We start from the raw sequence: 26967 nt of genomic DNA, 5'->3' as shown, positions 1-26967 counted from the left end.
CAAGGGTCTTAGTCAACTCTGCATCCTTGTGAAAACATCTGAGAAAAACAAACCAGAGAGACGTCTGTTTTGGCTCAGCCTTTAGAGATTGAAGCCCATAGCTGGCTGACCACTCCTCTGGGCCTGGGCTGAAGCATATCAAAGCACAGGCCCAGGAGAGCAAGGCTGGGCACCTCACAGCAGCCACAGAACATAGAGGGAAGAATCAGAGTGAGGGTGACCTCTCAAGACACACACTAACTCCTCCACCACAGTGTACACTCACCAAGAAGCTTGACGTCCTAGTTCTCTCCAATGCGTCCATCAGAGTTGAGACTGTCAGAACCAACCACTCTACTTGTCTGGTAGAGTACTCACGATCTTATCACTGCCCAGAAGCCACACCTCTAACCCAGCACTGGGTACAAGACCTCAACACATGGGCTAGGGGAGAACATTTCATACCTGAACCACAGGAAGCGACAGCAAGGGCCAATCTAATGAAATCATTTAAAATCGAGTGAGAAACCACACAAGCCACCAACAAGAGAAAGCGATGTATTACAAGCATGCAGTGGAACGAAAATACAAATCATAGCAGAGACCACGGACCAAACCTTCAAAGCTCTGACAAAACACATTAACGTTGACCTCTGTACTCAGCAAAACTGTTTTCAAACATTAAGGCAGTAAATGCTTTTACAGACATACGAAAATGAAAAGAATTCAGACTAGATTCTTCGGTATAAGTAATGATATAGAAATCGCAGAGGATGAAAGAAAATCTGCAGAAACACAAAGGAATCAGAAACACCAAGAACAGCGAATACACAAGTAAAACTTAAAATGCTTAAAGAATGCTTGCATCCAGCTGCTCGGGGGCAGGTCAGTGCTTAGCACTTGCCAGAGTGGCAGGCTTTGGGCCCAGCCATTCCCATTGTAATATGTGGACTCGGCAGTGTTCTGAGTTCCATTTCCTGTCCCCAAGAGCAGTCAGCTCCTTGTTCTGCCCAACGTCTACTAGGCCAGCCAAATGTGGAGGCCCTCCATCACGGGCTGGCCAGGAGCACCTGTCGTACCCATCAAAGTTGTTTCTTGTGGTCTTTTCCCCACCCCAATCCTGGAGTTTGTCCTGGCAGGTCAGGAAGGAGTGTGGGCCCAGTGCCCTTCAAACATCAGAGCTTTGGGTACTGGATGTAACTGCTCCTTGAGTTCCCACCTCTTGTGTTCTAAACACTGGGCAGCTCTGGGGAAGGAGCAGCCTAAAATCCTTGCCTTTCTCTTCCTCTCAGCAGTAACAGAAGGTAGGGTAACACCAGCCCTCCCTCTAGCAGTCCAGGCAGAGTTCTGAGCTCGTGGTGGCTCCAGCTTCCCCTCCCCTTCACTGGGAGGTACTTACTGATTTGTTTCCTATTCCGTCACTCCATTTCCTGTCTCTGTAAGAGGGAGGAATGGCGACAGCTTTGGGTTGGGAAGGACACCTATGGTTGTTTCCAATGGGAAATCTATCTCAAGAGATGTTCATGCAGGCTCCTTAGGGCCCCATGCCAGTGCCAGACTGGTTTCCATGGAGACAGGGCACTGAGGCACCTGTGAGGTTGGAATTGACCACCATGGGAGGTCCCTTCTGCCAGCCCTCAACCCTTAAGCCAGCAGCAAATGCTAGGATGCCGTATTCACCCAATTCTGGGTCTATCAGTGTGTCTTTCAGAATCTTGGATCATTAAACAGATTTTTACTGCTAAAAAAAAAAAACAAAAAACAAAAAAAAAAAGAATGCTTGCATCATTGTAAAAAGATAATCGGTTACTTCTAAGCTTAAAAAATAATAATGTACTGCAGATGCATAACAATTTTTATGATACACATTATACCATAATTCATAAACCACATTCACATGTACAAAGTAGTGCTAGCATCCAACGAGAAAAACAAATGGGGGAAAGACGTGCTTTGAGCTTTTACTAAAAGCAGAAAAAGTAAAAGAACAGATGGAACAAAGAAACCAAAGGCAATTCAGAGATTTAAAGGCAACAACATCAAGAATTACATCAAAAGCGAATGCTTTAAGCATCCCACTTACAGAGGAGACTGTAAAATTAGATGCAAAATTCAACTCTAGGCTGCTTACAAGTCTTCAGTGTCCCAGATGTATCGAGGGGAAAGTGCTTACTGAGAAAGCATGAAGCTCTGAGTTTGAATCCCAGGACCCAGTTAAAGCTGTGTGTAGACACAGACATCCGAGAAGTGCACAGAACTGGGAAGAAGACAGGCAGAGTCCCAGGGCTCACTGGTTATATGCAGTGTAACAGAAACACAAACCTACGAATTCAGTGAGACACCCTGTGATGTGTAATCTTGGTTGTCAGCTTGACCGCAACTGGAGTCAACTAAACAAGCAGCTGGCACAACTATCAGGGGTTTTTCTTGATTGGATAATTTGTGGTAGAAAACCCACCCTAAATCTGGGCCACACCTTCTGGTAGCAGCCCACAAAAAAAAAAAAAAGAAAAAGAGAGAGAGAGAGACGAAGGAAGTGTCTACCACATGCTCGCTTGCCCTCACTCTGTTGGCAAGTTCATCTACCCTGATGTGGAGGCATCCCTTGGCTGGGGTCAGAAGCTTCTTCAGGATTCCAACATACACTGAAGCCAGCTAAGACATTCAGCCTTGTGAACTGAACAACCACTGGATTCTTGTCCTTTCCACCGGGGAACAGTCATTGTTGCACTAGTGGAACAACGACCTGTAAGTCACTCTAATAAATATCTTTTTAATACATGTATATATATTATATATCACATATATACATATAAACATATATGCGTGCATGTAGACACATCCTGTCGGTTCTGTTCCTCTAGAGAACCTTGAATACTACAAATCCTATCTCCAAAACTAAGGTGGAGGCACAGGGAAATGGCTCAAGCAAGAACAGGGCTCAGATCGCCAGAACCCATGGAAATCCTGGGTAGACACCATGGTCCACCTGTAATTCCAGCCTTCAGAAGTGAAAAGACAGGTATTTTAAGTGCAAGGTAGTAAAACCAGCTGAATCTGTGAGCCTTGGGACAAGAGAACCTGACTCAAAAGACGCAATAGCCACTAGTAACTAGTAACAGTCCCTAGTAACCTCCAATCCACCCTCTGCTTTTCTTTTCTTTCTTTTTAGTGATTTTTTAAAAAAATCTTTTATTGGATATTTTATTTACATTTCAAATATTACCCCCTTTCCTGGTTTCCCCTCTGGAAACCCCCTATCCCATCCCCTCTCCCCCTGCTTCTATGAGGGTGCTCCCCAAACCACCCACTCCCTCCCGCCACCCAGAACTGGCATTCCCCTACACCAGAGAATCAAGCCTTCACCGGACCAAGGGCCTCTCCTCCCCTTGATGCCCAACAAGACCATCCTCTGCTACATATGTGGCTGGAGCCATGGGTCCCTCCATGTGTACTCTTTGGTTGATGGTTTAGTCCTGGGAGCTCTGGGGGGTCTGGTTGGTTGATGGTGTTGGTCTTCCTATGGGGTGGCAATCCCCTTCAGCTCCTTCAGTCCTTTCTCTAACTCCTCCATTGGGGACCACATGCTCAGTCCAATGGTTGTCTGCGAGCATCAGCTTCTGTATTTGTCAGGTGCTAGCAGAGCCTCTCAGGAGACAACTATATCAGGCTCCTGTCAGCATGCACTTCTTGGCATCCACAATAATGTCTGGGTTTGCTGACTGTATTTGGGATAGATTCCCAGGTGAGGTAGTCTATGGATGGCCTTTCCTTAGTCTCTGCTCCACACTTTGTCTCCATATTTCCTCACGTGAGTATTTTGTTCCTCCTTCTAAGAAGTACTGAAGCATCCACATTTTGGTCTTCCTTCTTCTTGAGTTTCAATGTGGTCTGTCAATTGTAGCTTGGGTATTCTGAACTTTAGGGTTAATATCCACTTATCAGTGAGTGCATCAACATCCTTAATCATAAGGGAAATGCAAATCACAACAACCCTGAGATTCCACCTCACACCAGTCAGAATGGCTAAGATAAAAAACTCAGGTGACAGCAGATGCTGGCAAGGATGTGGAGAAAGAGGAACACTCCTCCATTGTTGATGGGATTGCAGACTGGTACAACCATTCTGGAAATCAGTCTGGAGGTTCCTCAGAAAATTGGACATTCCACTACCTGAGGACCCAGCTATACCACTCCTGGGTATATACCCAAAAGATGCCCCAACATATAACAAGGACACATGCTCCACTATGGTCATAGCAGCCTTATTTATAACAGCCAGAAGCTGGAAAGAACCCAGATGCCCTTCAACGGAGGAATGGATACAGAAAATGTGGTACATCTACACAACTGAGTACTACTCAGCTATCAAAAACAATGACTCCATGAAATTCACAGGCAAATGGATGGAACTAGAAAGTATCATCCTGAGTGAGGTAACCCAACCACAAAAGAACCTCTGCTTTTCTTGAGTTCAACTCTCTCAGATTCCACACATAGTCGAGATCACACAGAGCTTGCTCTCCTCCTGGCTTGGTTTATCAGACCTGAGCTAATTCCTTCCTGTATGCAGGATAAACACCAGGCTTGCTTTCTTCTCGTGGCTCTGTAGCATTCATTGTGCATGTGTGACATGTTTTTAAATTCATCCATTCATGGACCCTAAGGTTGACTGCAAGTTTCTGGGGTTGTAAATCGTTCTGCAATAGCCAGGGTGATGCAGAAGTCTTTCTGACACTGATTTCATTTTCTAGGAACCTAGAAGCAGGAGTGGACGGGGTTACCAGGCAACTCCCGATTCCATTCTTTGCTGAGCCTCCACCCCATTTTCTACACTGACTACATTCATTCACCTTTCCATCACAATTCACCTTTCTCCACAATCCCCGACACCTGTTGCTTTCTAGCTTTCCAGTAATGCCGGGGTCCAGCCTCCCAGGATCGGAGTTCTCAACTGGAAGCAGGGATATCCGAAAGGCGCATAATAAATATACACAGACCACTCTTTGGGTACAAACTGACAGGCAATTTCAAGTCTTAAAGTCTCTCTCTCTCTCTCTCTCTCTCTCTCTCTCTCTCTCTCTCTCTCTCTCTCTCAGCTTGAGGCTGCACACACTCTGCATTCTCTTGTGCACTCTGCTTTTGTTTTTTGTTTTGTTTTGTTTTGGTTTGGTTCTTTTTTTTTTCTGGAGCTGGGGACCGAACCCAGGGCCTTGCGCTTCCTAGGCAAGCGCTCTACCACTGAGCTAAATCCCCAGCCAGCACTCTGCTTTTTTTTATTGCAGTTTTCTTTTCTCAAACTCCCATACTCATGCACACCTTTGTGCATTCATTACCCTTTCATTCTCACACACACCCTTCATACATACCTCACACATATGGATAGCACCTCACCTCATAGCTCTCTGACAATTATAATACTCAGTGTTCTTGCATATATAAGATAGATAATTTACTTTTGGGAAATACCTTTTCATATCACTTAAATCTGATTATTTCTTACTACTGGGCTGAGTTCCTTAAACATCTTAAGGTGTTAACCTCTTACCAGATGTATGCTTTGTGACTATGTTCTCCTGTTCTGCAGGACATGACTTAACTCAAATTTCAGCCTGCCTTGATCACAGGAGCCCTAGGTTTGATTATTTGATTTCTGGTTCTATAAAATCTGGGCTTGGGAGAACATTCTGCAATCCCTGGTGGAAGCAGGAGGATCAGAAGTTCAAGGATAGTCTTATATTTGGCTTCATAATTAGTTTGATGCTGGCCTGAGCTACGTGAGACCCCGACTTTAAAAAGTAAAGATCTGACTCATTATTTACGTTGTCCTGAGGCAGGGAAGCCAAATTTAAGAGCAGAGATGAGTGAAAACATAGCAGCATCCAAAGAAGAGAGAATCGCACCTTCCAAAGAGGGCAGAAATGGGAAAGTGCAGATATCAGGAGCAGTCGGCAAATACTTTAAAGTCAAACTAATTGTGACATTTCTGATACAGTAGATGCAGAGTAATAATAATAATAATAATAATAATAATAATAATAATAATGTTGCAGGAAGCCTTAGAATCTTAAGAGACGGGGCTGCTGTAAAAATGAGAAGGAAAGAGATTGAGTTTGGGTGACAGAGGGGCAAAAAGATCACATGATCTGTTCTGGAGATAATGAATTTGAAAAGTCTGTTAACCCCCCTTCCATTAAAATGTCAATGCAGCTGAATTATATAAGTCTAATGCTTAGAAAATAGGTCTGAGCTAGAAACATTACTGCATTTATAAATTGTCAACATATAAAGCACCAGCTGGGAGAGAATTAGAAAAGCTCTCAAAACTAAGTAGTTAGAAAGAAAGGGTGCACCAGAAACAGAAATGGAGGGCCCACACACAGCTAACAGTGTGCATCTTGGGTCCCAGTAAACAACATCTATGAAGAAGTGATGAGTTGTATCCAATTCTGTTGACACACTAGGATGAAGACAAAAACAACAACACTGAGGAAACGTACCAGTGACTACTGTACCTAAAGAGAGTTCTAGAGAGTTCTGCGAAAGGGAACAGGGTTATGGAACGAAGGATAGCTGGGTGGTTTCTTTTGGGCTTGGAGAGGAATATGTTCACAAAGAATCCAGAAGAATGTCGGGGCGGGGGTGTTGCATGACTATGACAGTACAACAGAAAACGTCTAGAACTGTGTCCTGAGCCAGGGGAAGGTAGAGGAGGTGCACACAGGACCCAACCCGAGCACTGACAAGAGGTTGACAGGCGAAAGAGGGCATTGACTGCAGGCACCTGTGGGTGGGGAGGAACAGTAAATAATGCAGTTACCGTGAAGCCTATCAAACTCTGCTGAGCATCGCTCTTTTGAAGTGCTTTCTAGAGAAGAGTGTTTGAATATCTGTTATCAACCTGACTTCACTAAATGCTATAAAGAACTATTGGGATGAGAAACAGACCTGGAACTGTCTTGCGATCAGCTACTTCAAGTGATGCCTCTCCATCTCCAGCCATCCCAAGCAAGATGCGGGTAAGCGACATGTCAAACCGGCATTGCCAAAGTTTCGTTTCCCTGCTAACCCAAAGACCAAGCCCTCTCTGCAGAGCTGCTGCTCCATCTGTCTACAGGAGGCATCTGTACAGTTTCAAGCATTTCTCAAAAACTACCCAGTCCCGAACAGCAGCCTCAGCAGTGGCTGGGGTCAGTTCTTCTGCAGAGTTTTGAGAAAATAGTGCTTAACCATTTTCACCAACGTAAACAACTGCAAAATTTATATGGAACTAAGTTGCTCATTTAAAAGATCAAATCCTAACACACTCATAACTCACAGTGGCTTCATAACTGACTGACGTACACTGTTTAAAATCATGCTCCCTACAGGAAAGACGATCATAACTATGCGCTTCTGCAGGAAAGCAGCCTCTGGGTCTCTGTTCCATCAGTCAACAGCAGCACCTTCTTGGGTCCGCGCTTTTCTCAGAAAAGCACCTTCTGATACCTATGGTTCTGACTCACCGCTAGGTCAACTTTTGTGTCTATTCTTTCACATTTGCTAGAAAACTAAGTATACAGTCTACACCCACGCCATCTTGAACACAGCCACCTTGCCAGGAAATTAGGGATGCGTTTTTCAGAATAAAGTTTCCAAGTGTAACTTCCCAGAGAACGTTCTTCTTAACTAAGGTGCTTATCCTGTACAAGTCAACAGCGAGCCAAATGTTGTCAATGCTATTATAAAAACTTTGCTTTATTTACCAAGAAATATCTACAGGCCGGAACACAAACTCAGAACCACAAGTGTTTCTCTGACTTGGGAACGTTGACAGAGGTATCTTAGAGACCGAACCCAATCTCCACCTAAAGTTCTTTACGGCGGCTTCATGTATGCCTTACGTGATCGCCTGGGGTTGAGCTCAAGCTTTTGTGTGCCTGCATTCGGAACGTGACCTGTGGTGTGCAAGCCTCTATTACAGCAGTGAATCAGCACCCAAGAGTCTGACCTGGAAGCTCAGGGTTTTCAAAACTTCTGACTAAGGTTGCTTAAACTATTAAATATCGGTGATTTATTTTTAAACCAGTACAGGGAATCACATTATCCCTTATAAATCTGATGAGAGCTATATATAGTTTAGTAAATTCACACATCTTGATGTACGTGTACATATATGTGTGTGTAAATAATCCTGAAGTCTAAATAATTTCAAGTTAGTGAAAAAGACTAGAATACAAAACCAACTGAACTAAGAGAACACAAAACTTTAGCATATGAATAATGATTTACATGAGAAAAGACACATTATTTATTAATACAAATGCCATAAGTGACTATCAGAATACATTATAGTAAATCTCTGTGCATAAACAAATGGTTTAAAGGAAAAATATAAAATAAAAACTATATTATTCTATAGAATACAGAGTATAGAATACATACTCTTGTTCTAGAGAATATACCCTATTTTAGTTCAGCAAAGTTTTAACATGAAAATTACTTGCCTAAATTGTTAAGATTTGGGTAAAAGTTAACTTTTCAGTATAAGCAAAATATACCACAGCTGAGAGACAAAGGCAGACTTTAGAAAAGAGCAGATATAAAGATCGAAGATTTACTTACATTAACATTTAAAGACCCAAAAAAATGAAAAGAGTAAATTATCCAAATGAACCAAAACAAGCAAAAAGCAATAAACAACATAAAAAGCTTAACTAAAAATTAAGGAAATACTAGTTGATTTACCAGCATCATTTCACAGCCTTACAGTGGCTGAGCACTTGTAGCACTAGTGTGCTCTGGCAATATGGAGTACCTTAACCTCTGGGGTAAACGTTAGTAAGGAACATGTTTCCTTTGACCCAGACAACACCCTAGACAAAAATCACATTAGTGGGTAAACAGAGACACATAAAGACACTTGCAACACTGTTCATAATAACAAGAAAAGAAATAGCAAGCCTTAAAAGTGGGGGAGGTTGTGGAGACAAAATGACTATTACTGACATGATAATTTAGGATACCTGCATAATTTGGAATATTATACAGCTACTAGAATGAATCAGAACATGTCTAGTATGACATGGAAAAAGTTTCTAATATTAAATAAGAAAGAGTAAGTTATAAGATAATATATAACAATAAGCTGTAGGAATAGTTCCTTTAAGGAAAAAATAAACTATAAAGTAGAAAGCTAATACTGGGAGCTTTAGGAATTCCTATCTAGGTAATTTCCCAAGAGGCCAGTAACTATGCCTTATTTTTGAATACACCTATTGCTTCATTAGAGCCCTCACCATCAGGACGTTGTTGACTTTAACCAGGTTGCATTACGGTCATTAACAGACATTACAACCCTTTGGAATCTCCTACAGCAGAAAAAATAAACTATAAAAACTATTTTTTAAGGGTAAAATGTTCATTAGCTTTTCAGAGCCAAAATAAAAATGCCTTTTAATGTTGCATCCCACAATTACAGCGAACAACCAAAGGTTTTCTTCTCCGATAGCAGGAACAAGCTGTTTCCGTCCATTCTGTGGAGTAATGTAATTATGTTCATTACATGGACATAAGCTAAGGGCATGACATTAAACCAACTCCTTTGTGTCAGAAATTGAGTTTTCTCAGAATGATATTCATTCTCAGCAATATATGCATCGATAATACAATTTATAAACGCTATTCAAACAGCTCACTGCAGTGTAATGTCAGGAGAAAGTCTCAAACTGCTTGGTGTAATTACAGGGGTCCTCAATTAGGAATCAAACATACCTGAGTTCCATTCGCACTCCACCACTTACTAGTGATACAGTCTCGGGCAAATTATATCATCTAAGGATTATTCTGCATCTGAAAAACAGTTCTCTCTTGTTCTTGGAAGATAAATAAGAATATCACAGAGGAAAGCTATCTAGTCACGGCCTGGCCCTTGTGTCTCTTTCCTCAGGAGTCAGGGTAACAGTCAGTGTCTCTTTCAGTGCTGCCTTGGAAGCGAGACTTGTTTTTTTAAGGAGGCAAGGTGGAGGGCTTTTACAACTTCTTTCAAGGATGAGGAAGGAAGAACCCTTGAGGCCAGGAGTTCTGGTCCATCCTGGGCAACACAACATAGACATCTGTGTCTTTTAAAAATAAAAATATTTAGCAAACAATCTAATCAGATTAATGAGCTGACATAAAGCTGCATTATCTCTGTCATCCCGGCGTCTCTGGGTTACATTTGAGAGCTATTTGTTCTCCATTTCCTTTAAGACAGGATAGTGCTATGTAGCAGCACATGCTGGTCTTGAACTCACCAACCTTTGGTGTCAGCTTTTAGAGTACTGGAACTACAGACCTGACCCACATGGTCAGTCCTCGGTTTCTCAGAATTATTTATTGTGGTGCATATTAGCTGTTTCCCTCATAGCTAATCCTTTTTATGCACTTACTCCTGGCAGAATTATTTTTCCCTTGAATGAAAACCTGTGGTGTTCTATATCCTCAGGTAACTTAACTTTTACAATTAATCAGGTGGTGTCTATAAACTTTCAAACACTGCAGAAAAAAATGTTAGGCAAGGAGGACAAGCAACGAATTTAATCATGTTTAGCCTATACATCTAGAGAATTCCAAAAACCAATTCAAGAAATAATAAATACAAGTGCTCATTTTAACAACTTTTAATTTACTGTAAGATGAGTCACTTTCTTCCTGTAAAGTTGGATCATGAGTGAGGCCAGACTATGACTGTAAGTACAGTACAGAGGAGCCACGCGCAAGGCAAAGGTATAAATTGTACAACCTTCAGTATTTAAAGTGAATAATTTCTAGCATGCAAAACCTTTTTAAATCCAGTACATAAGTTCAATAGTTCTTCATAATTTCACTCTAGAATTGAAGGCCGGAAGTACCTTTGGCTTCTCTTCCACACTGAGCTGGACATCAATCAAATGAAACTTTCTTTTATAACACTAAGAATAGTGTTGAAGGGTTCTGTAAAAGTCTATCAAAACTTGGAAATATCTACTATATATAAAATGTAAATTCTTTTCTGGTACTTCTTTTCTTGAAAATTAATCCACACTCCCAAGCTGCAGCTAGCCGTTCCTCAAGGTAAATTTAAATCGTGTTTAAGAAACAGGCTAGGTCAAAGTGTACGCAACAGCTGCTTCCCACAGTCAAATTACATCCTCTGAGCTGATTTACAAGTGCCGAGTACATTTTTTTAAATCAGAACGCGTCAATCATTAAGTCTCTCTGTCTCCAGAGCACTTCCAAAATACCAAAGTTCTCCACTATCCGGAAGCACCGACTATCCGCGCTTTCGACTGCTGTTGCACAAGTTCGCACTGCAATTTTGTGTTTCAGGAATCCTTTCCCATTCCAACACAGAAAGAAACCCACATGGCTCGCTCTTGCCACTCTTTTCCTTTCACACAGTAAACCCTGTAATTCCGAACCCTCGACGTCCCTCTCTTGTCCACGCAATCAGCCTACACTTATGACCGTAGCTACTCTCAAGCCCAAATCAACCAGTTCAGCGCCACTCATAGAGAACTTCGGTTCCCCAGATGTTTCGTTCCGTACCATCAGAGCTTTTCATCTGCTCCGCTGTGCCACACTGCCAGCCTACCTAAGCTGTCAGTTCTAAGGTCCCTTATCGCCCTAGGCTCAGGCATGCCTGCCACTCACTACGGTAAGCTGCTTTCACTCCCCATCATTCCCGGACTCTTCCATTTCTACCTGTCTCCCCTCGATGAATCTCCCCACGACCACCATCCCCAAAGGATTCTGTGCCCAGGTGGCCCTAATTCAAATTCCAGTCCCCATCGCCGCACATGACTGGGGCTTTCCAGAACCATTCGGAAGAGATGAGAGAGTGAGCGTTCGTGCCCTCAAGCTGCACCAGCTCCATGCAGACTCGGGTCCCCTCTCTCCGTGGAGGGCCAACGGGGCAGCCCTCCGGCCAGGGACCTCGCGCGTGCAGCTCCCCAGCCCAGCATCCCTCCCCGGTGGCGGGAGCTCGACGTGCCTGGGTCCCAGCTCTCCGGACTCTTCGGTGCCCCCTGCGGAAGCCCACTTGGCTATACCCGGCAATGCCTACCCGCCAGCCCGGCCCCGGCGCACGGCTCGGCTGCCTCACCTAGCTTCGCCCGGGACTCCTCCAGCTTCTGGATCTGGTTCTCCAAGAAGAGCATCGCCACGGCGAAGGCCACCACCGCCAGCAGCTGCAACTTGGGCGGCATCATAATCCTGAGGAGCCCCATGAAACCCGCCGCTCGCGATCAAGACATACCGCGGGGGGCGGGGAGCGGGGCCCCGAGGGCGACCGAAGCGCCGGGAGGAGACCCCGACCCGGGAGCTGCGCGGGCTGCCGCGCCGCAGCGACCCCCTCCTCCTCCTCTCCGGTCTCCCGCCCGCGGGAGCCAGCGCCGGCCGCCCGGTGCACGCTTCTCCCCGGCCCACTCGACGGCCCTGGCGCCCTCCTGCCGCTGCCGCCTGGCTTCGGGACCCCGCGGCCGCACGCCCTCTTCCCTCTCTTCCTCCCTTCCCTCCCTCGGTCGCTCGCGGCCGCGCGCTCCTCCAGCGGCGCTGCGGCTGCGGCTGCGCCGCCCTCGGCCCGCCCCCTCCCCTCCCCCGCGGCCACCACGCGCACGCCTTGACGCACGCTGCCCGGCAACCAGAGGCTCCACCCCCGTCCTTCCGTACAGTGGCGTTCATTGGTCCGAAGAACGGCCGCTTATCGCCCTTTCGGTTCGATTTACGGTTGGGTTCCTTGCCACAGGCCTCAAGCAAGGCGTTTTTCGATTGGGTAAATTCGGGGGAGGCGGGGCTAGTAATGAACGAGCTGGGACTTCGTGGATAGCCGCTGTAATGTCGTGAATAAGAAGCCCCGGTGTGGGGAGTCTAGGAAAGTGCCTGATTTGAATCCCTAAAAGAACCTGAGGGCTGTTTAATAGTCGATCACTTTCAGGCTTCTGGGGTCGCCTAATTAACACTCGTCTTTGTGGAGTAATAGGCTTGTAGCAGTGGCCTTTTGCGGCGTGCTTCGCATCAGGCAGTGCAGTGGACGTCCCCGGCACAAGGGTCCTCAGACTCCTAAAGATTGACGGCAGACCGCAAGGATGGCGGCAGGGCAGGGCGGGTGGCTCCGGCCCGCGCTGGGGCTGCGCTTGCTGCTGGCGACTGCGTTTCAAGCGGTGAGTGTGGACCGCCTCTGTGGCTGCCTCAAGGCCTGTCGGAGGGCGAGGATGTGGAAGGGCAAACCCGCGGCCACGCATGGGAACCGCCGGTGGAACAGGGCTGTCTTAGTCGCCGCTTCCATCCGGAGTGAAACGTGGCAGAATTCCAGCCGGAGCTCTAGAGGCGATGGTTTCCTCACTTCAGGCAGCTAAAATATATTTTTGTAAGAACGCAGTGGGTACATAAAGTCAGTAATGCTTAGGAAGAGGGACGTTCCTTTTAATAAGACACAAGTAAATGAGAACTACCACTGCTTACAAGTCTCCGAAACCTTAAAGGGACATTATCTTGGTTTTGGTCCAGACAAGCGCTTTTCCTCGTTAGCCAGAATGCATAGGTGCTGGATCTCTGAGAGGAGAAAACCTAGTTTTGACTTACTTAGCTACTTATGAAACGACTGTATTTTGGTAAACTCCTCTGTGGAAGTTTTTCTCCCATATTTTACATGTCTTGTACTAAGGGTATTTAAGTGATTTGTCCAAGATTTTAGAAAGTTACGATTATACCGTGGCTCTCTAAATACTTTGTTTTTCATAGATCCAGTACTTTGCAAATGTTGTCTCTGCTCTTATTACTTTGTCCGAAAGGTGGATTCTTAGCATCTCACGTTGTAATACGATATCGTTTTGAGACATCTGGTACTTTTAGGTAACATTTAGGGGACATCCCTTTAAACTTTCCATACTGGAGAGAACCGTGAGTCGTTTGGTTTCTCTTCCTAAACTTTCTATACCGGAGAGATAAGTGAGTCGTTTGCTTTCTCTTCCCATTGTAGTCACTTGAATTTGTTACCACTACTAAATGTTACAAAGGAGTGATGTTCTCAAACTACCTTCTACCTTCTAAATTTCAATAGACAGTGGCTTTGTAACTCCCCACCCCACATCAAAGTTTTAAACAGTTTAAAACGGTCCTTTAGGTTGGGGAAGCAGTTCTCTCATGTATGCACTGTATGAGCTAGTTGGTTAATTTAAGAACCCAACGCTACTGTGATTCCTAATCCGTGCCATTAACTGGGACCACTTAGTTCTGCTTCCAGCCTCTCATCTCCCAGTAGACCAGACTGACTTATTTTTCTCAGCAATCTCAGGACAATACTCCAAAAGAGCAAAGGCCTCTTAAGACCTCGTCGTGGAAACCACACACCTCTCTGGGGCGACCGAGGCTAAAAATAGAAAGCCAGATCCTCCCACTGTGCAAACAGATCCAAACTCCATCACATCAGACTTGTCAAATTAAGTCCCCAGACCAAGCCTCAGGTAAACATTGAGACCCCACAGCCATATGGGAAGAATGACAGAATTGCATTGCAAAGAAATGTTCGTACATACGAGGACCAGAGCAGGAAGGGTTTATGGCTTTATGTATGCCACGGCGACTGTCCACAAATCTAACTTAGACTCAAGTGTCTTTTTCACTCCTTCCTTTATGTACTGCACAGTTAGTTACCTAGCCTTACTAATTCTTACTTCCTCAATATACCTGAAAACTAGTTCAATATTATGAGACCTTTCTCCTTGAAAGTAACAGCCTACTGGTTTTTCTCTGAATTGCAATTCAGGCCAGTGTATGGGCTTGCTTATGATTTATTAACCCGTTTCCACTTCTGATTTCTTTATCATTCTGCCCTTACCTGTCTAGAGTAATATCTCTGAAATTTAAACTTGTGCTTAAAAAAAAAAAAAAAACCCCTCCCACTTCCCTTGAAGATGAAGTTTGTCTTTACATGTTCCTTCACCAGGCTTAGTTCCTGGTGCTTCCGTGTTCTGCTGGGAGAACAAAAGGCTAGGAAGAGCTGGGGTACTTGCTCAGGTAAATCTAGTAGTTTGTTCTCTCTCAGAAGCTGTCTCCCTTACACCCATAAAAATGATTGTCATCTGACTACCATCTGAACCTCCTTCCACCATGTGGGTCCTGAGGATTGAACTCAGGTCCTCAGGCTTGGCAGCAAGCATCTTTACCCACTGAGCCATATGGCCACCCCTCAGCCTTCAGTTTTCAGCTAAGAAATTACCTCCTCCAGAAAAACAATCTCTCTGCCCCCAGCTAAAGCCATTCAGTGCATTAGTGGTGGTCAGGACCTGATCTCTCAGCTACCTTTAATTTTCTATTGTTTCTTGAAGTGTCATTCTCCCGGTGTGCTAACTGGATCTCACCTTAAAGAAGGGCCTGTTCCTGATTACTTTTTTTCTGTACTGACATACTTGGAGGGGCACCTTGACATCTAACTAGGATGTTTCATGAGTGAGCTAGGGGATCTACAAGCAAAGGTCTTACTGCCTGGACAGATGGAGCCTGCTTGTCAGTTATTGTTGACCCTCTATTCCAGTTAACTTCTTCTGGGTCTGTTACAAGTGGTCCCAGCTGGAGTGTCATCGACAATTGACGGTACAGACCACTCGGAAAACTCTCCTGGTAATCACTAAGTACTAGATTGAAACCTTTTTAGGGCAGATGTCAGCTTCATTCTGTTCTTTGTAAATGAGGGCTCTAAATTAGTGTATATTATCTTAGAAAAATAAAATACAAATAAGACCATATAATCAATCAATCAGTCTCCCCCCCCTCTCTCTCTTGATACTGCGATGTTTAGTTTTAAATTTAAAAAGAACTTTAGATGTGTTTTCAATTTTTTTTTTTTCTTTTTCTTTTTTTCGGAGCTGGGGACCGAACCCAGGGCCTCGCGCTTCCTAGGCAAGCGCTCTACCACTGAGCTAAATCCCCAACCCCTGTTTTCAAATTTTAACAGCTGTCACCTAAAGCACACTGGTTTACTCTGCGTCTTAGTTTTCTGTTTTTCTCCGTGATTACTCAGAATATAAGCTTAACTCCATCTACTTCACAGACTGAAGGTCAGAGCCAGGTGTGTTGGTGCCTCTTGTAATCTGAGCTGCTGCTTGTAATCACAGCATTCAGGGGGCTGAAATGGGAGGATCCGACATTTGAGACTAACCTGGGCTACATGTAGGAAGTTCCAATCCAGCCCAAGCAATATAACAAGACTGTTTTAAAGATGGACCAAAAATCAGAACTTACAAAGTCTTAACTTCCTGGTGATGCATAGGGGTGTGTAGAATTATTGGAAATACAAAAAAAAGTTAGGCAAATTCTTGGATTTTGCAGTTGGGGAAAAGACCAAGTACACTGGACACTTGTCAGGTGAAAGTCACACAGTGTGGCTTTGGAACCGCAGGAAGGAGTAAAAACTACTTCATGACGCCTTGAAGTGGAGCCTTAGCTCACGCTTCAGTTGAGAATTTAGTGTCTGCACCTGTGCGCACCTCTAATTAAAGTGAGTGGCACTGCTCTCTTAACAGCTTTCCGTGAGATGACAGCTGGAGTAATAGCAAATGCGTCAACCTGGACTACGTCCTGAGCATGGGTAAAGATTACAACAGTACATTGTGGTGGGACCTAAAGCCCTTTAACAAAGGTCCATTGTGGTGGGACCTGGTATGCAGTCCTTTGTTCAGCTCACGCATCTCCGTGGAAACTATAGAGTGACTGTGCACCCCTCACTCGGAGACACTCATCACCCATCTGGCCACAGTTTGACTCTCTTCTCCGTGTATCCTGTGAGCAGTGGGTGGCACGATTAGGGTTGTTAGTATTTTTCTTATTACTGATCTAACCATGATGCATCACTGCATTCCACACAGTAAGATAAGTCAGAGGTTAGCCTGTTTGCTGTTCATTTAACAGTGACTGAGACTGGATGATTTTTAAAGAACCTCATTTTGGTACCCAATTGTGGAGACTGCATCGTATAATCTGGACAACCACAGCACCCCTGACTGGTGAGCACCCCTGACTGTAATCCTAGCAGAGAATGAGAAAGCTGTGCATAGCAACTTCCCCACACAAGGACTACGTGAATCAACATGTAAGGGTCACGCACCTCTAACTAGACCACCTCACTACACTGTATTGAGAAACCGGCCTTCTACCACGTGGGTTTTGGTGAGGACATACACAGTCAGACCATTGCAGAATTTTAAAGGCAGACTAAGATTAGACTGTTATTAATTAGTGTGTAGTGTCTGTGTGCTTGCAAAGACCAGAATTAATCATCGGGCGCCTTCCTCTTTGGCTCTGAGACGGTCTTTTACTGATCCCAGAGCTCAGTGTTCGGCTGGATTAGATCTCCGGCAAGCTCCAGGGACCCATCCGTTCCTCTGGCTCGAGACTCATGTCCTCATGAACATTTGGCATTTTACCAACCAAGCCATCTCTCCATTCCCAGGATTAAAAATCTTAATGCAAGTTTTTCTTGTGTAGTCTGACAAGTTTTCTTACTGTCCTGTCTGTGTCCTAAGCATGGTTAGTAGTAAATGGAATGATAAAGTACACCGCAGAACATCTGATGGTTTGTAAGACCTTTAGTAATGGCGATGCTTCTGGCATTCAGTGTGTCGGGATTCATCCTCTCTAACCCCGTCCGTTTGTCTCCAGATCCGAAATCTGTTCAGAATTGCCTCCTCACCACTTCCCTGGCTCCACTGAGGTCCTGGGATCCGGCTGGCTTTGCACTCTGTCCAGTACTGGAATTACAGATATGCATTCCAGACCCTAGCTTTTGTTTAGGTGGACGCCGACGATCCAGACTCAGGTTTCAAGCTTATTCAGCAAGGACTTTCCCCAGCCCGTGTTTCTGCAAGTTCTTAAGCAGTTCGCAGTTTTCAAAGTGAATTCGCTTTTACAAGTTTCAGTTCCTGGCTGCAAAACAAATCCCCCTGAACCTAGTCGCATAAACAGTTGATTTTGCCTTCAGGTTGGCGGGTCATCCGTTTCCCTGAAGCTAGGGTGTGTACAGTGGAGTCTGCTTTCAGACGAGTGAGGTGTCAGTCCCAGGCAGGCCCAGCAGGGGCTTCCTGCCTCAGACCTCAGCTGAAAGGCTGGAGTGTGAAATCGGAAGGCGCTTTGCTCACACGTTAGGTAGTTCATGATGATGTCAGCTGGGGACCTTGGTTGCTCTCTGCAGGATTCTGTCTGTGCTGTACCTCTAACTTAGGCTTCTCTGCGGCATGGTGACCACACTCCAAAGTTGATGTTTCTTGGTGGAGGGTGTAGGCAGGCAGAGAACCCCCAACACACACACACACACACACACACACACACACTCCCCCCCCCTCCATGGGAGGACTGCTCTCGAGAGCTCGCGCGCGCTCTCTCTCTCTCTCTCTCTCTCTCTCTCTCTCTCTCTCTCTCTCTCTCTCTCTCTCTCCATGTTGGAGGACTGCCCGTCACATGGAAATAAGATATAGTACATGGTGATGGCACTTTTCTCCAATCTGCCATATTGCTGTCCCTGATTCCAAGCTACTCTGAAGTAGATCTTACAGGTCACTTTACTGATGGGAAATTGCAAGTGTCTTATAGCCAAACTATAAGAAAACTCACCAGTAAACTCAGGTTCCTCCACTTTGTTGGCATAGTTGATTGCCTTGAAGATAAATGTACATTCTCTATTACAGAGATGTAGGGTAAAATATGTATGAGATACCTATCAAATTAAAATATTGACTGATAAAGACCAATGAGGTCGTTAGGACTTTGTGGAAATGTACTAGCAATGTCAATGGGTTTTAATCCTGCTGATTAGTTTAAGAGAAAGCTGACGACTGAGCCGGTATACCAATTTCAGCCAACCCTGTCATTGGAACATTCATTTCTGTATTGCCTGTGATTGCTTTTGTGTGGCAATGGCTGAGTTGAGTAGTACTAAGAGAAACCATTTTGCTATTAAAGCATAATTCCTTTCCGGCCATTAGAAGTTTACAGACCCTTCCTTGTTCTTGAAGACCAACCAGATACAGTCAGTCCGACATTTCCCCTATTGGAGACTGGTTTTTACCAGGTGATTTGTTTTTTTAAAAAAAAAAAAACAAGAACTACCATAGGTGCTAGAAATAGAAACAGCCCAGTGCCCATCCTCAGGGTTACTCGTGTGTTGGTTGCAAGTCGGGAAACCTTACACGGTGAGGTGGTCCCAAGTGGTCCCATTTACAGCTGGATAGGTTTTCTCAGCTAAGGAAAGTGCAGTGTCTGAAGGCAAGTTACGTTTTACAGACAGGCCTTCCTGGGAGACTGGTGCTGATTAGGTTCTTGGAAATAAGCAGAATTAACAGGGTAAAACTGGAAAGGGCTTAGACATAGGGAGAAGTATGAACAGCGGTGTGAGGACCAGATTTCCACTTGGGGAGCACAGGGATCCATAGCTGGAAAGAGGGAGAGTTGGGGTAAGGAAAGGTGGAACTGACGGATAAGGTGAGCTACAGATGCAGGAAAAGGTATAAAAGCTGGGAGGCCAGAGAGGTGGCTCAGCAATTAAGAGCCGTGCTGCTCTTGCAGAGGACCCCAGTTCAGTTCCCAGCAACCAGGTCTCACTGGGACGACCAGCAGTGGCTCCAGCTGTGGGGATCTGAAGCCTCCACAGGCTCCTGCACATGTGCACACATCCACATGCAGTACACACAGTTACAGTAATGAAAACATCTTAAAGATCTTAAGAGATTGAGAGCTCTTCAGGGAACTGAACTGTGGAACATACGAACATACCTGTGTCTGGTTAAGAGCCTAGAGGGCTTTGGCCTAGGGAACCATTAAAGTTATATTTTGTACTTTTATTGATCCACATTTTCACTGAAGTAAAAGCTGCCGGGTCTAGTGTTGTGACACATGCCCATAAGCCCAGCACTTAAGTGGACAGAGGACTCGGGGTGAGGTCTTCTTCAGCATATAGCTAGTTCTGGGCCAGCCTGAACCTAATAAGACTGTCTCAAAAAGCAAGCATCAGTTATAAACCAAATATAAAACTATGGAGTCAAAAGAACTTAAGAGTTGTCTCCAGATGAAGTGTAACAACACCTTGGGTGGCCCTGGTTGCTCTTTAAGGAAGATCGCTGTAAACCTGGACCTGTTCCATTCTGTTCTCAGGTGTCTGCTCTCGGGGCAGAGTTCTCGTCAGAGGCATGCCGGGAGTTGGGCTTCTCCAGCAACTTGCTCTGCAGCTCCTGCGATCTCCTTGGACAGTTTAACCTGCTTCCACTGGATCCTGTCTGCAGAGGCTGCTGTCAGGAAGAAGCGCAGTTTGAAACCAAAAAGGTACTGTTTTCTGCTGTATCTGTCTTTTCCAGGCCTTAGTTGAGATAGGTAGAGTACAGACTGCTTACTCAATCAGAGCAGTAGTCTCTGACTTTACAAGTTCCGGTAAAAGCCAGGTCACTTGCTTGCCTGGTCTACTAGATGAATCAAAGGAAGTGTGTTCACACACCAGGATCCAGGGGAGGGCAAGTCAGGACCACACCACGGAGTTAGTCTTCCCGGCATGGCCAAATAAAGGCAAGGGTTAACTAATCACGCTTTGGTTTATTTGTAATAAGCCAGTTGTGCAAAGAAATCTGAGGTGTGTGGTATTAGGCACAATGCAGCTCACACAACTGCCGATTGATGTCCGGAAACGGGAAACTCCTGTCACCTGTAACCTTCTTTGCTCTCTGGGAGTCAGTCGAGGGAAAGTAGCTGCCAGTGCAGTCTGCTCTATAAACCTGCTGTTGAGTAAGGGCTGGGGTTTGTTTGGATGGGACAGTGGGTGGGCTGTGGAGACAGGGTCTCACTGAAGAACTTGCCAGGACGCCATGGCACCCACGATGGACTTGACCTTCCATCCCTCTTGCCTCCGCCTCCCTAGTGCTGAGATTACGGGTGTCCCCACCAGGCCTCACTTACTCCATCTTTGTTTTTCAGTAGCACTCTCAGATTTCTCTTCTACATTGTCAAGTACCCAAGACGAGTACTTGTATTATCTAAAGAAGAGACGCAGGGGCTGAGGTGCGGCTCAGTGACAGAGCTCACCTGTTATGTACGGGGCTCTCTGATCAGTCCTCACCACCAACAGCAAGGTGGATGCTATGGAAAGTGACCTAGGAGGGTTCCAGACTCGTCTCAGACATCCGTGAGCCCCTCTTCTTCTCTGCCTGTCTGTGCTGCATTGTTTGGCTGTTGCCGTTTGTAAAACTTTCAAAAAGTAATGCTTTCCTGTGACTAGGTAAAGTTTATTTCCAACACCAAGTCCATATTTATAAGCTTTAGAAGAAAATAAAGCAGCACATTTTTAAATTCTAGTGTTTGTGGTAGCCAGATTAACACTTGATCTCACAAGACAGTGGCCTGAGTTCCCAGGGTCCCCGGTGAGCTTACAGCGTCCACCACACTTTTTATTTCTTGGTTGGCATAAACCCACAGCGTGTTCTGTGTTTGGTCTGATAAGGTAGGTCTTGTGTGTGTAAAACTCCAAGCAACAGTTTCAAAAGCTCGATTTTAAAGAGGTTTAAGACCAGATTTAACTGCTGGCTATGCCTGCACTCTTTCATAGTGAGATACTCCAATGGGACAAATTGCTGAAGGGATCTGTGTGAGTCATCTCTTCATCATCCACTGCCCATCCAGAAAAGATTATTCAATAATGTCCCAAGCTTACAAAGGTGGAAGAAGGGTCGATTGCAGTAACAGTAGTTCTCCCACAGACCCCCTTTGTAATTAAGGGTAAGTCGAGAGATCCTACCCTTTCATTGATATAAAATAATTCTAAAACAAAAAACAGCGCATATGAAAGAGCTGTTTTTACCTATTGGTTTTTCTTTTTGTCAGTGCTGAAAGAAAAAATGTAAACTATTAAAGAAAAATTGCTTGAATTTCAGTGGTGTTTTGTGCAGTTAGCAGTACAAGTGACTGCTTTCTATAGAGATTGTTAAGGTGGAAGGAAAGGCACTAAAAATGCATCCTTTCCACCGAGTCTTGCCTATAGTCTTGCCTGCCTGGTAAGAAAGGAGTGAGGTTTTGTTTCTTGTGGTTGTTGTTTTGTTGTTGTTTTAGTCATACACTCCATAGTTGAGAAGTAATGGGGTGGGAAGGATGTGGGGTGTCATCTAGAAATCATGTGGAGTTGCTCTCTTCTGTCATCACCTGTCCAGGTTAGCTCTCCTGGTCTTATTTTCACTGGTGACTTCCCTTAGGTGTGGAAGCACAGTGCTTGCCCGTTTCCTGAGTTTGGCACCTACAGCTCCTCCCACTAGAAACAGTTAGCTCTTCTGTGTTCCTCTCACTGTGCTATTTTAAGTAAAGACTTAGGAAATTCATGTATGTCTGCATACCACATATATGACCTGAGGATGCCAAAATGCATATCAGATCCCCTGGAGCTGAAGTTATGTCAGTTGTTAGCTACCGTGTGCCTGCTGAAAATGGAGCCTTGGGCCTTCTAGCAGAGCAACTGGGCCACCTTTCCAGCCCCAGTTACTCCATGGTGTTAACTAGGGTTAGGAACACAATGAAAGAAGCTCTTGGCTGCCGCAGTGGCTGTGTGGAGCAGTGTGTCTGTTGAAAAGCAAAAGATGTCGTCGTCTCAGGTAAAGAACTGAGGGTTGGGTTCCATGGTACACACTGTGATTGTAATGCTCAGGAGGCTCAGGCAGGAGGATTGCTCTGAGTTTGAGGCCAACCAGGGATATAAATGAGACATTTTTCAGAGACTGGAAAGAGCAGGATACAATACTAAATAAGAAGTCCTACTGGTAAGTTTTTGTTTCCCGCTTTTACAGTAAACAACTTTTTCTAGAGCTGTCTTTTAAAGGGATTTAGCTCAACTCCCTCCTTGTCTACTCTTGCCCCCATCCCCATGTCAGGTTAGTTGGTCTGTGTCATCCTGTCCCCCCATCCTGTCCAGGCCCCCTTCCTAGTGTGTTGGCATAGTCATGAGCTTTCTGTACCCGTTATTTTGCCCTTTATTCTACCAATAAATTGAGCTCTTTGAAGTCTAGTTTTATTGTGTATTTCTAAACCCCCAGCCTGTGGAACAGTCACACAGGTCTTTGTACTCGAAAGAGGCCATTTTCACTAAGAACAAATTGGATACGGTGCATTTTAAAACTAATTGAAAGTAGCACAGACCTTAAATTTCAGCACTTGGGAGTCTGATGCAGGGGGACTGAGTTTCAGGCCAGCCTAACTATGTAGTGGTGCCCTACCTTTAAAGACACTCAGAAGTTAACGATACAGTAGGGCCTTACCTTACAATTGCTTGATAGTTTTAAAAATAGGTTTATTTACATACTCTGAAAAATAGTAAAAGCCTTAAAAGAAACAAACTTCTGTGGTGGTGGTTGCCCAGAGCAAGCCTTTGGTACTAGGTATTAGCCTCAACTACAAATTTCTCATTTTTATATTTTATTTTTAAGGATGTATCAAAAACAAATGTGTTAATTATTTAGCGCAGTTTTCTGAGCATCAATCTTATTGATAGTGGTTTTGATTTTTGGGGTAGCCTCTGGCCCAGGCTGTCCTTAAGTCCATGGGCCCACCACCTTAGACTGCAAACAGGCACCACCACGTCAGCCAAGATTGTTTTGAAAGTGAACATGAGCATCAGATTAAAAATAACCTGGTTTATTATTTTGATTTCATTTTTAATTAAATGATTTGATTAAAAATAACTTTAAAAATGTTTGGACTATCCTGAGGATAAACACAAATCAAGTATTTTATTATTGTTGTTGTTATTATCATTATTATGGACTCTACAATTTATAAGATTTATGTATTTCTAGGATTTATAAAAGTAAGTGATTTTCAGTCAGTTTTCGTCTTTCAGCTTCTGCCTGCCATCTTCACTCTCAGCTCAGTGCTTAGCACCGTTCAGCTTCCTGCACGTGGGGCTGTTGCAGAGTTTGTGCGGCCCCTCGGTGGCCTGCCCTGAGGTTCTCAGAAGTTTTAGAACATGGTTTTCTTCTTTCTTTAAATAATTTTGGTTCCCCAGTTTTAGCACCTTTCCTCCTTTCAGTTTACACTGCTTTCCATCTTAACTGTTACTCCACAGCCGTACCTAGGAAGTCAGAGAACCGTCTAGAAACTGGGGTATGTTTAGGCTAAATTACTTGTAAAACAATGCACAGATTATTTTAAGCTCACCTGTTATGTGTTCTGTCTTGGTTGACCTTGGAGGAGTCTAGGGGAGGGCTTAAGACCTCTTCTAGCACCGGGTGGCTGTATTCAGCCCTCAGCTGCTCAGCCAGTGTTTTAAAGACTGATCACGTTGTCTTCTTCCTCCTGTGGGCTGATTCCTGCTTCAGGACTGAATGGGTTGTACTTAAAGTGCAGACATTTGCCAGATACATTTGCTACTGATAGTGCTAAGACACTAGTAGCATATTCTAAAAGGTACACGTTGGGTGTCTAAAAGCAAGCAAGAAAACAGTAGAAAATTTGGAGGACTTGGCAAATACAGCAACAATTGCTGTTGGCAGAGTACAGGAATAGACAGTTATAGCATAAAGTGTTAGAGTGGCTAATGATAAAAATGTGCAACGAGGTGATCTCATATCTTCCTTCCAGCTCCTCTTATCAGTTGATTCAGGAAAGAATATATTATGATAACAAAATAGCGTTTGCAGCTACTTGGTACTAGTACTGTGTGTTCGGGGAGGGAGGAAGCAAGCGTCTCTACAACCACCACAGCCAGCAAAGTCACAATCTGCAGGAGGCAAGAAGACAGTTCAGTTCAAAGTGACTAAGTACCCGATATGTTTAAACTGACCGAGTAGTTTATTTTAGGCATTTAGGCACAGCACAATTTAGTGAAAACTTTCCTGACGATATTAACTCAATCCTGTGTGCACAATAAAGTGCACATAAATCTCCTTGAGGAACCAAGTGAGCTGCACAAAGATCGGACTTGACTACATTGAAACCTTTGTAAAGCACATATAACACCTTCCATAAAGATGGGGTCTCTACAGTAACTGATAAGCTTAATTAAGGTAAGGGTTTAGGGGAGGATCTGGTGTTGGCTCTACCACACAGATAGCAAAAGGTTCACCAGGCTACTAACTGTGTCTGCTCCCAGCTTTCCAGGAGGATAATAGGTTATTCCTTTGAAGGAACAACCCTCTGTTTAACATTCCAGGTTCCCTTGGTGCCCCCTGTGAGCGCAAAGACTTCAGTGACTCCTACAGCGTGGAACAGATGGTGTGTGTGATACCCGACCAAGAGTTCAGTGCTCCCCATCCTCGCAGGCGTTTAGATGTCAGTAAAGAGCATGATATGGTTTGAACTTTTAATAACTTGGATCGCCTGAGATCTTGAAGGAAGGATTGTGAGGGTTTGGGTGGTGCTGCTAGGAAACTGCGTTAAGCCGTTGCACTGGGAGTCAGTATTGCTTTTTGGGTTTTTTTTTTTTTAAAGATTTGTCTTTGCGTATGTGTCTCTATGTATATATGCAAATGTGTCCAAGTGTCTGAAGAGGTCAGAAGAGGGTGTCAGATCCCCTGGGGTGAAATTAGAGATTGGTAGCCATCCAGCATTTTAGGTCCTCTGGTTCCTAACCTCTGACCTTTCTCTCTAGCCCTGTGCTTTTCTGTATGTCTTTGTTTCTTCATTCCTTTTTCTTTTTCTTTTGGTTGGTTGGTTGGTTGATTGGTTTCGGTTTGGATTTTTCGAAACAGGGTTTCTCTGTGTTGCTTTGGCTGTCCTGGAACTCGTTACCAGGCTGGCCTTGAATTTAGTTTGAAAATCTTCCTGCCTCTGCTTCCCAAGTACTGGGATTAAAGAGGCACACTACCACCACAGCCTGACTTAAAACAATCAACAACAACAACAACAAAAACCTGGAATGTATAGCCACTCACTAGGCAAGCACTACTATTGAGCTACAACAGTGACTTTTTAATCTACTTGGTAACAGATTTTAGTGGTTTCAGAATAATTTGAATCCCTTTTTTGTTTGAGGTTTGCTTGGGGAGGAGCATTTTTGTTTTGTCTTTTGTTCTTTAGTGGTTGTCTTTTTTTCTGTTCTTTTTCTCTTTTCTCTCCTTTCCCTTCCCTGTGCTGAGGACCATTCCAGCCAGGTCTTTGCATAAACACACATTCAGTTACTGATCTAAATCCCCAGCCTCAACCACAACTCGGTAGAGCACTGTGTAATGAATGATGTGTTACTTGCTCATTGATTCACTCATTCGGAAGAAGCTGTGCAGATTAAGGTGAGATAGAGTCCTTCTGTGTGAGTCCATCTCCCGTTATTTTTATGGCACCACACTTTAATATTGCACATAGTAAATATGTCTACGCATATAGTTGAATGCCCTCTCTGTCTGCTTCACTGTGCTCTTGAGATTGGACTAACTTTAGCTCACCAGGTATGTACATACATGCATCTCAAGCAGACCAGAGACTAGCAGGATAATACTAACATATACATATACAGTGGAAAGTATCCCTGAGAGAATTGAAGGTTCCCCCCTCCTTTCTCTCTCCCACTCCCTCCTCCCCCCACTGACTGTAACTTTGAGCTAGCACATTCTTATCCCAGGCTCTTCAGTTATGTCCTGATTGTCTACTCTCTGAATGTTTACACTGGTTGTATCGTATGTGTTTACTCTACACTGTTGGTTTAGTCCTCAGAAAGCCTGTAATGCACTTTGACCTCTATTTAATAAACAAACGAAAATTAGATCACAGGCTGCCCAAAAGTTCTGGAGCATTTAGGTGCCAAAACCAGACTCACCCCAGTTTGACTAGCAAGCCCACAGTTCTAAACCACAACACTGTTTAATGTCATCTAGAAAATACAGATATTAAATCTTGCCACACAGAGCTTCTGTTAAAAAAAAAAAAAAAAAATGAACATGAAAGACCAAATGTCCTTAAGGTCCCTGTTGAGCCTTCAGTTAACAAGGATAGTTATCATAATGGAGATTACTATCACCTTATCTCCCATCTTTCTGTTTACCA

The 26967-nt window shown here is 44.3% G+C and overlaps 2 protein-coding genes across 2 annotated transcripts in view; one reads left to right on the top strand and one right to left on the bottom strand.

The window, feature by feature from the left end:
- Hs2st1 (heparan sulfate 2-O-sulfotransferase 1) overlaps window positions 1-12532 on the bottom strand; it is a 140257-nt gene extending 127725 nt beyond the window's left edge. Inside the window, exon 1 of the mRNA XM_032897235.1 lies at window positions 12083-12532. Within this exon, the coding sequence (XP_032753126.1) occupies window positions 12083-12206 (124 nt within the window). The 5' untranslated portion in view covers window positions 12207-12532. The remainder of the gene's footprint in view (window positions 1-12082) is intronic.
- A 477-nt stretch (window positions 12533-13009) lies between these two features.
- Selenof (selenoprotein F) overlaps window positions 13010-26967 on the top strand; it is a 31612-nt gene continuing 17654 nt past the window's right edge. The window contains exons 1-2 of the mRNA XM_032897233.1: window positions 13010-13139; window positions 20119-20286. Coding sequence (XP_032753124.1) covers window positions 13065-13139; window positions 20119-20286 — 243 coding nt within the window. The 5' untranslated portion in view covers window positions 13010-13064. The remainder of the gene's footprint in view (window positions 13140-20118; window positions 20287-26967) is intronic.

This window comes from Rattus rattus, chromosome 3, assembly GCF_011064425.1.
Source record: "Rattus rattus isolate New Zealand chromosome 3, Rrattus_CSIRO_v1, whole genome shotgun sequence".
Classification (NCBI taxonomy): domain Eukaryota; kingdom Metazoa; phylum Chordata; class Mammalia; order Rodentia; family Muridae; genus Rattus; species Rattus rattus.
The sequence above is the reverse complement of the archived record's forward strand: the minus strand, read 5'-3'. Positions and strand labels throughout refer to the sequence as shown.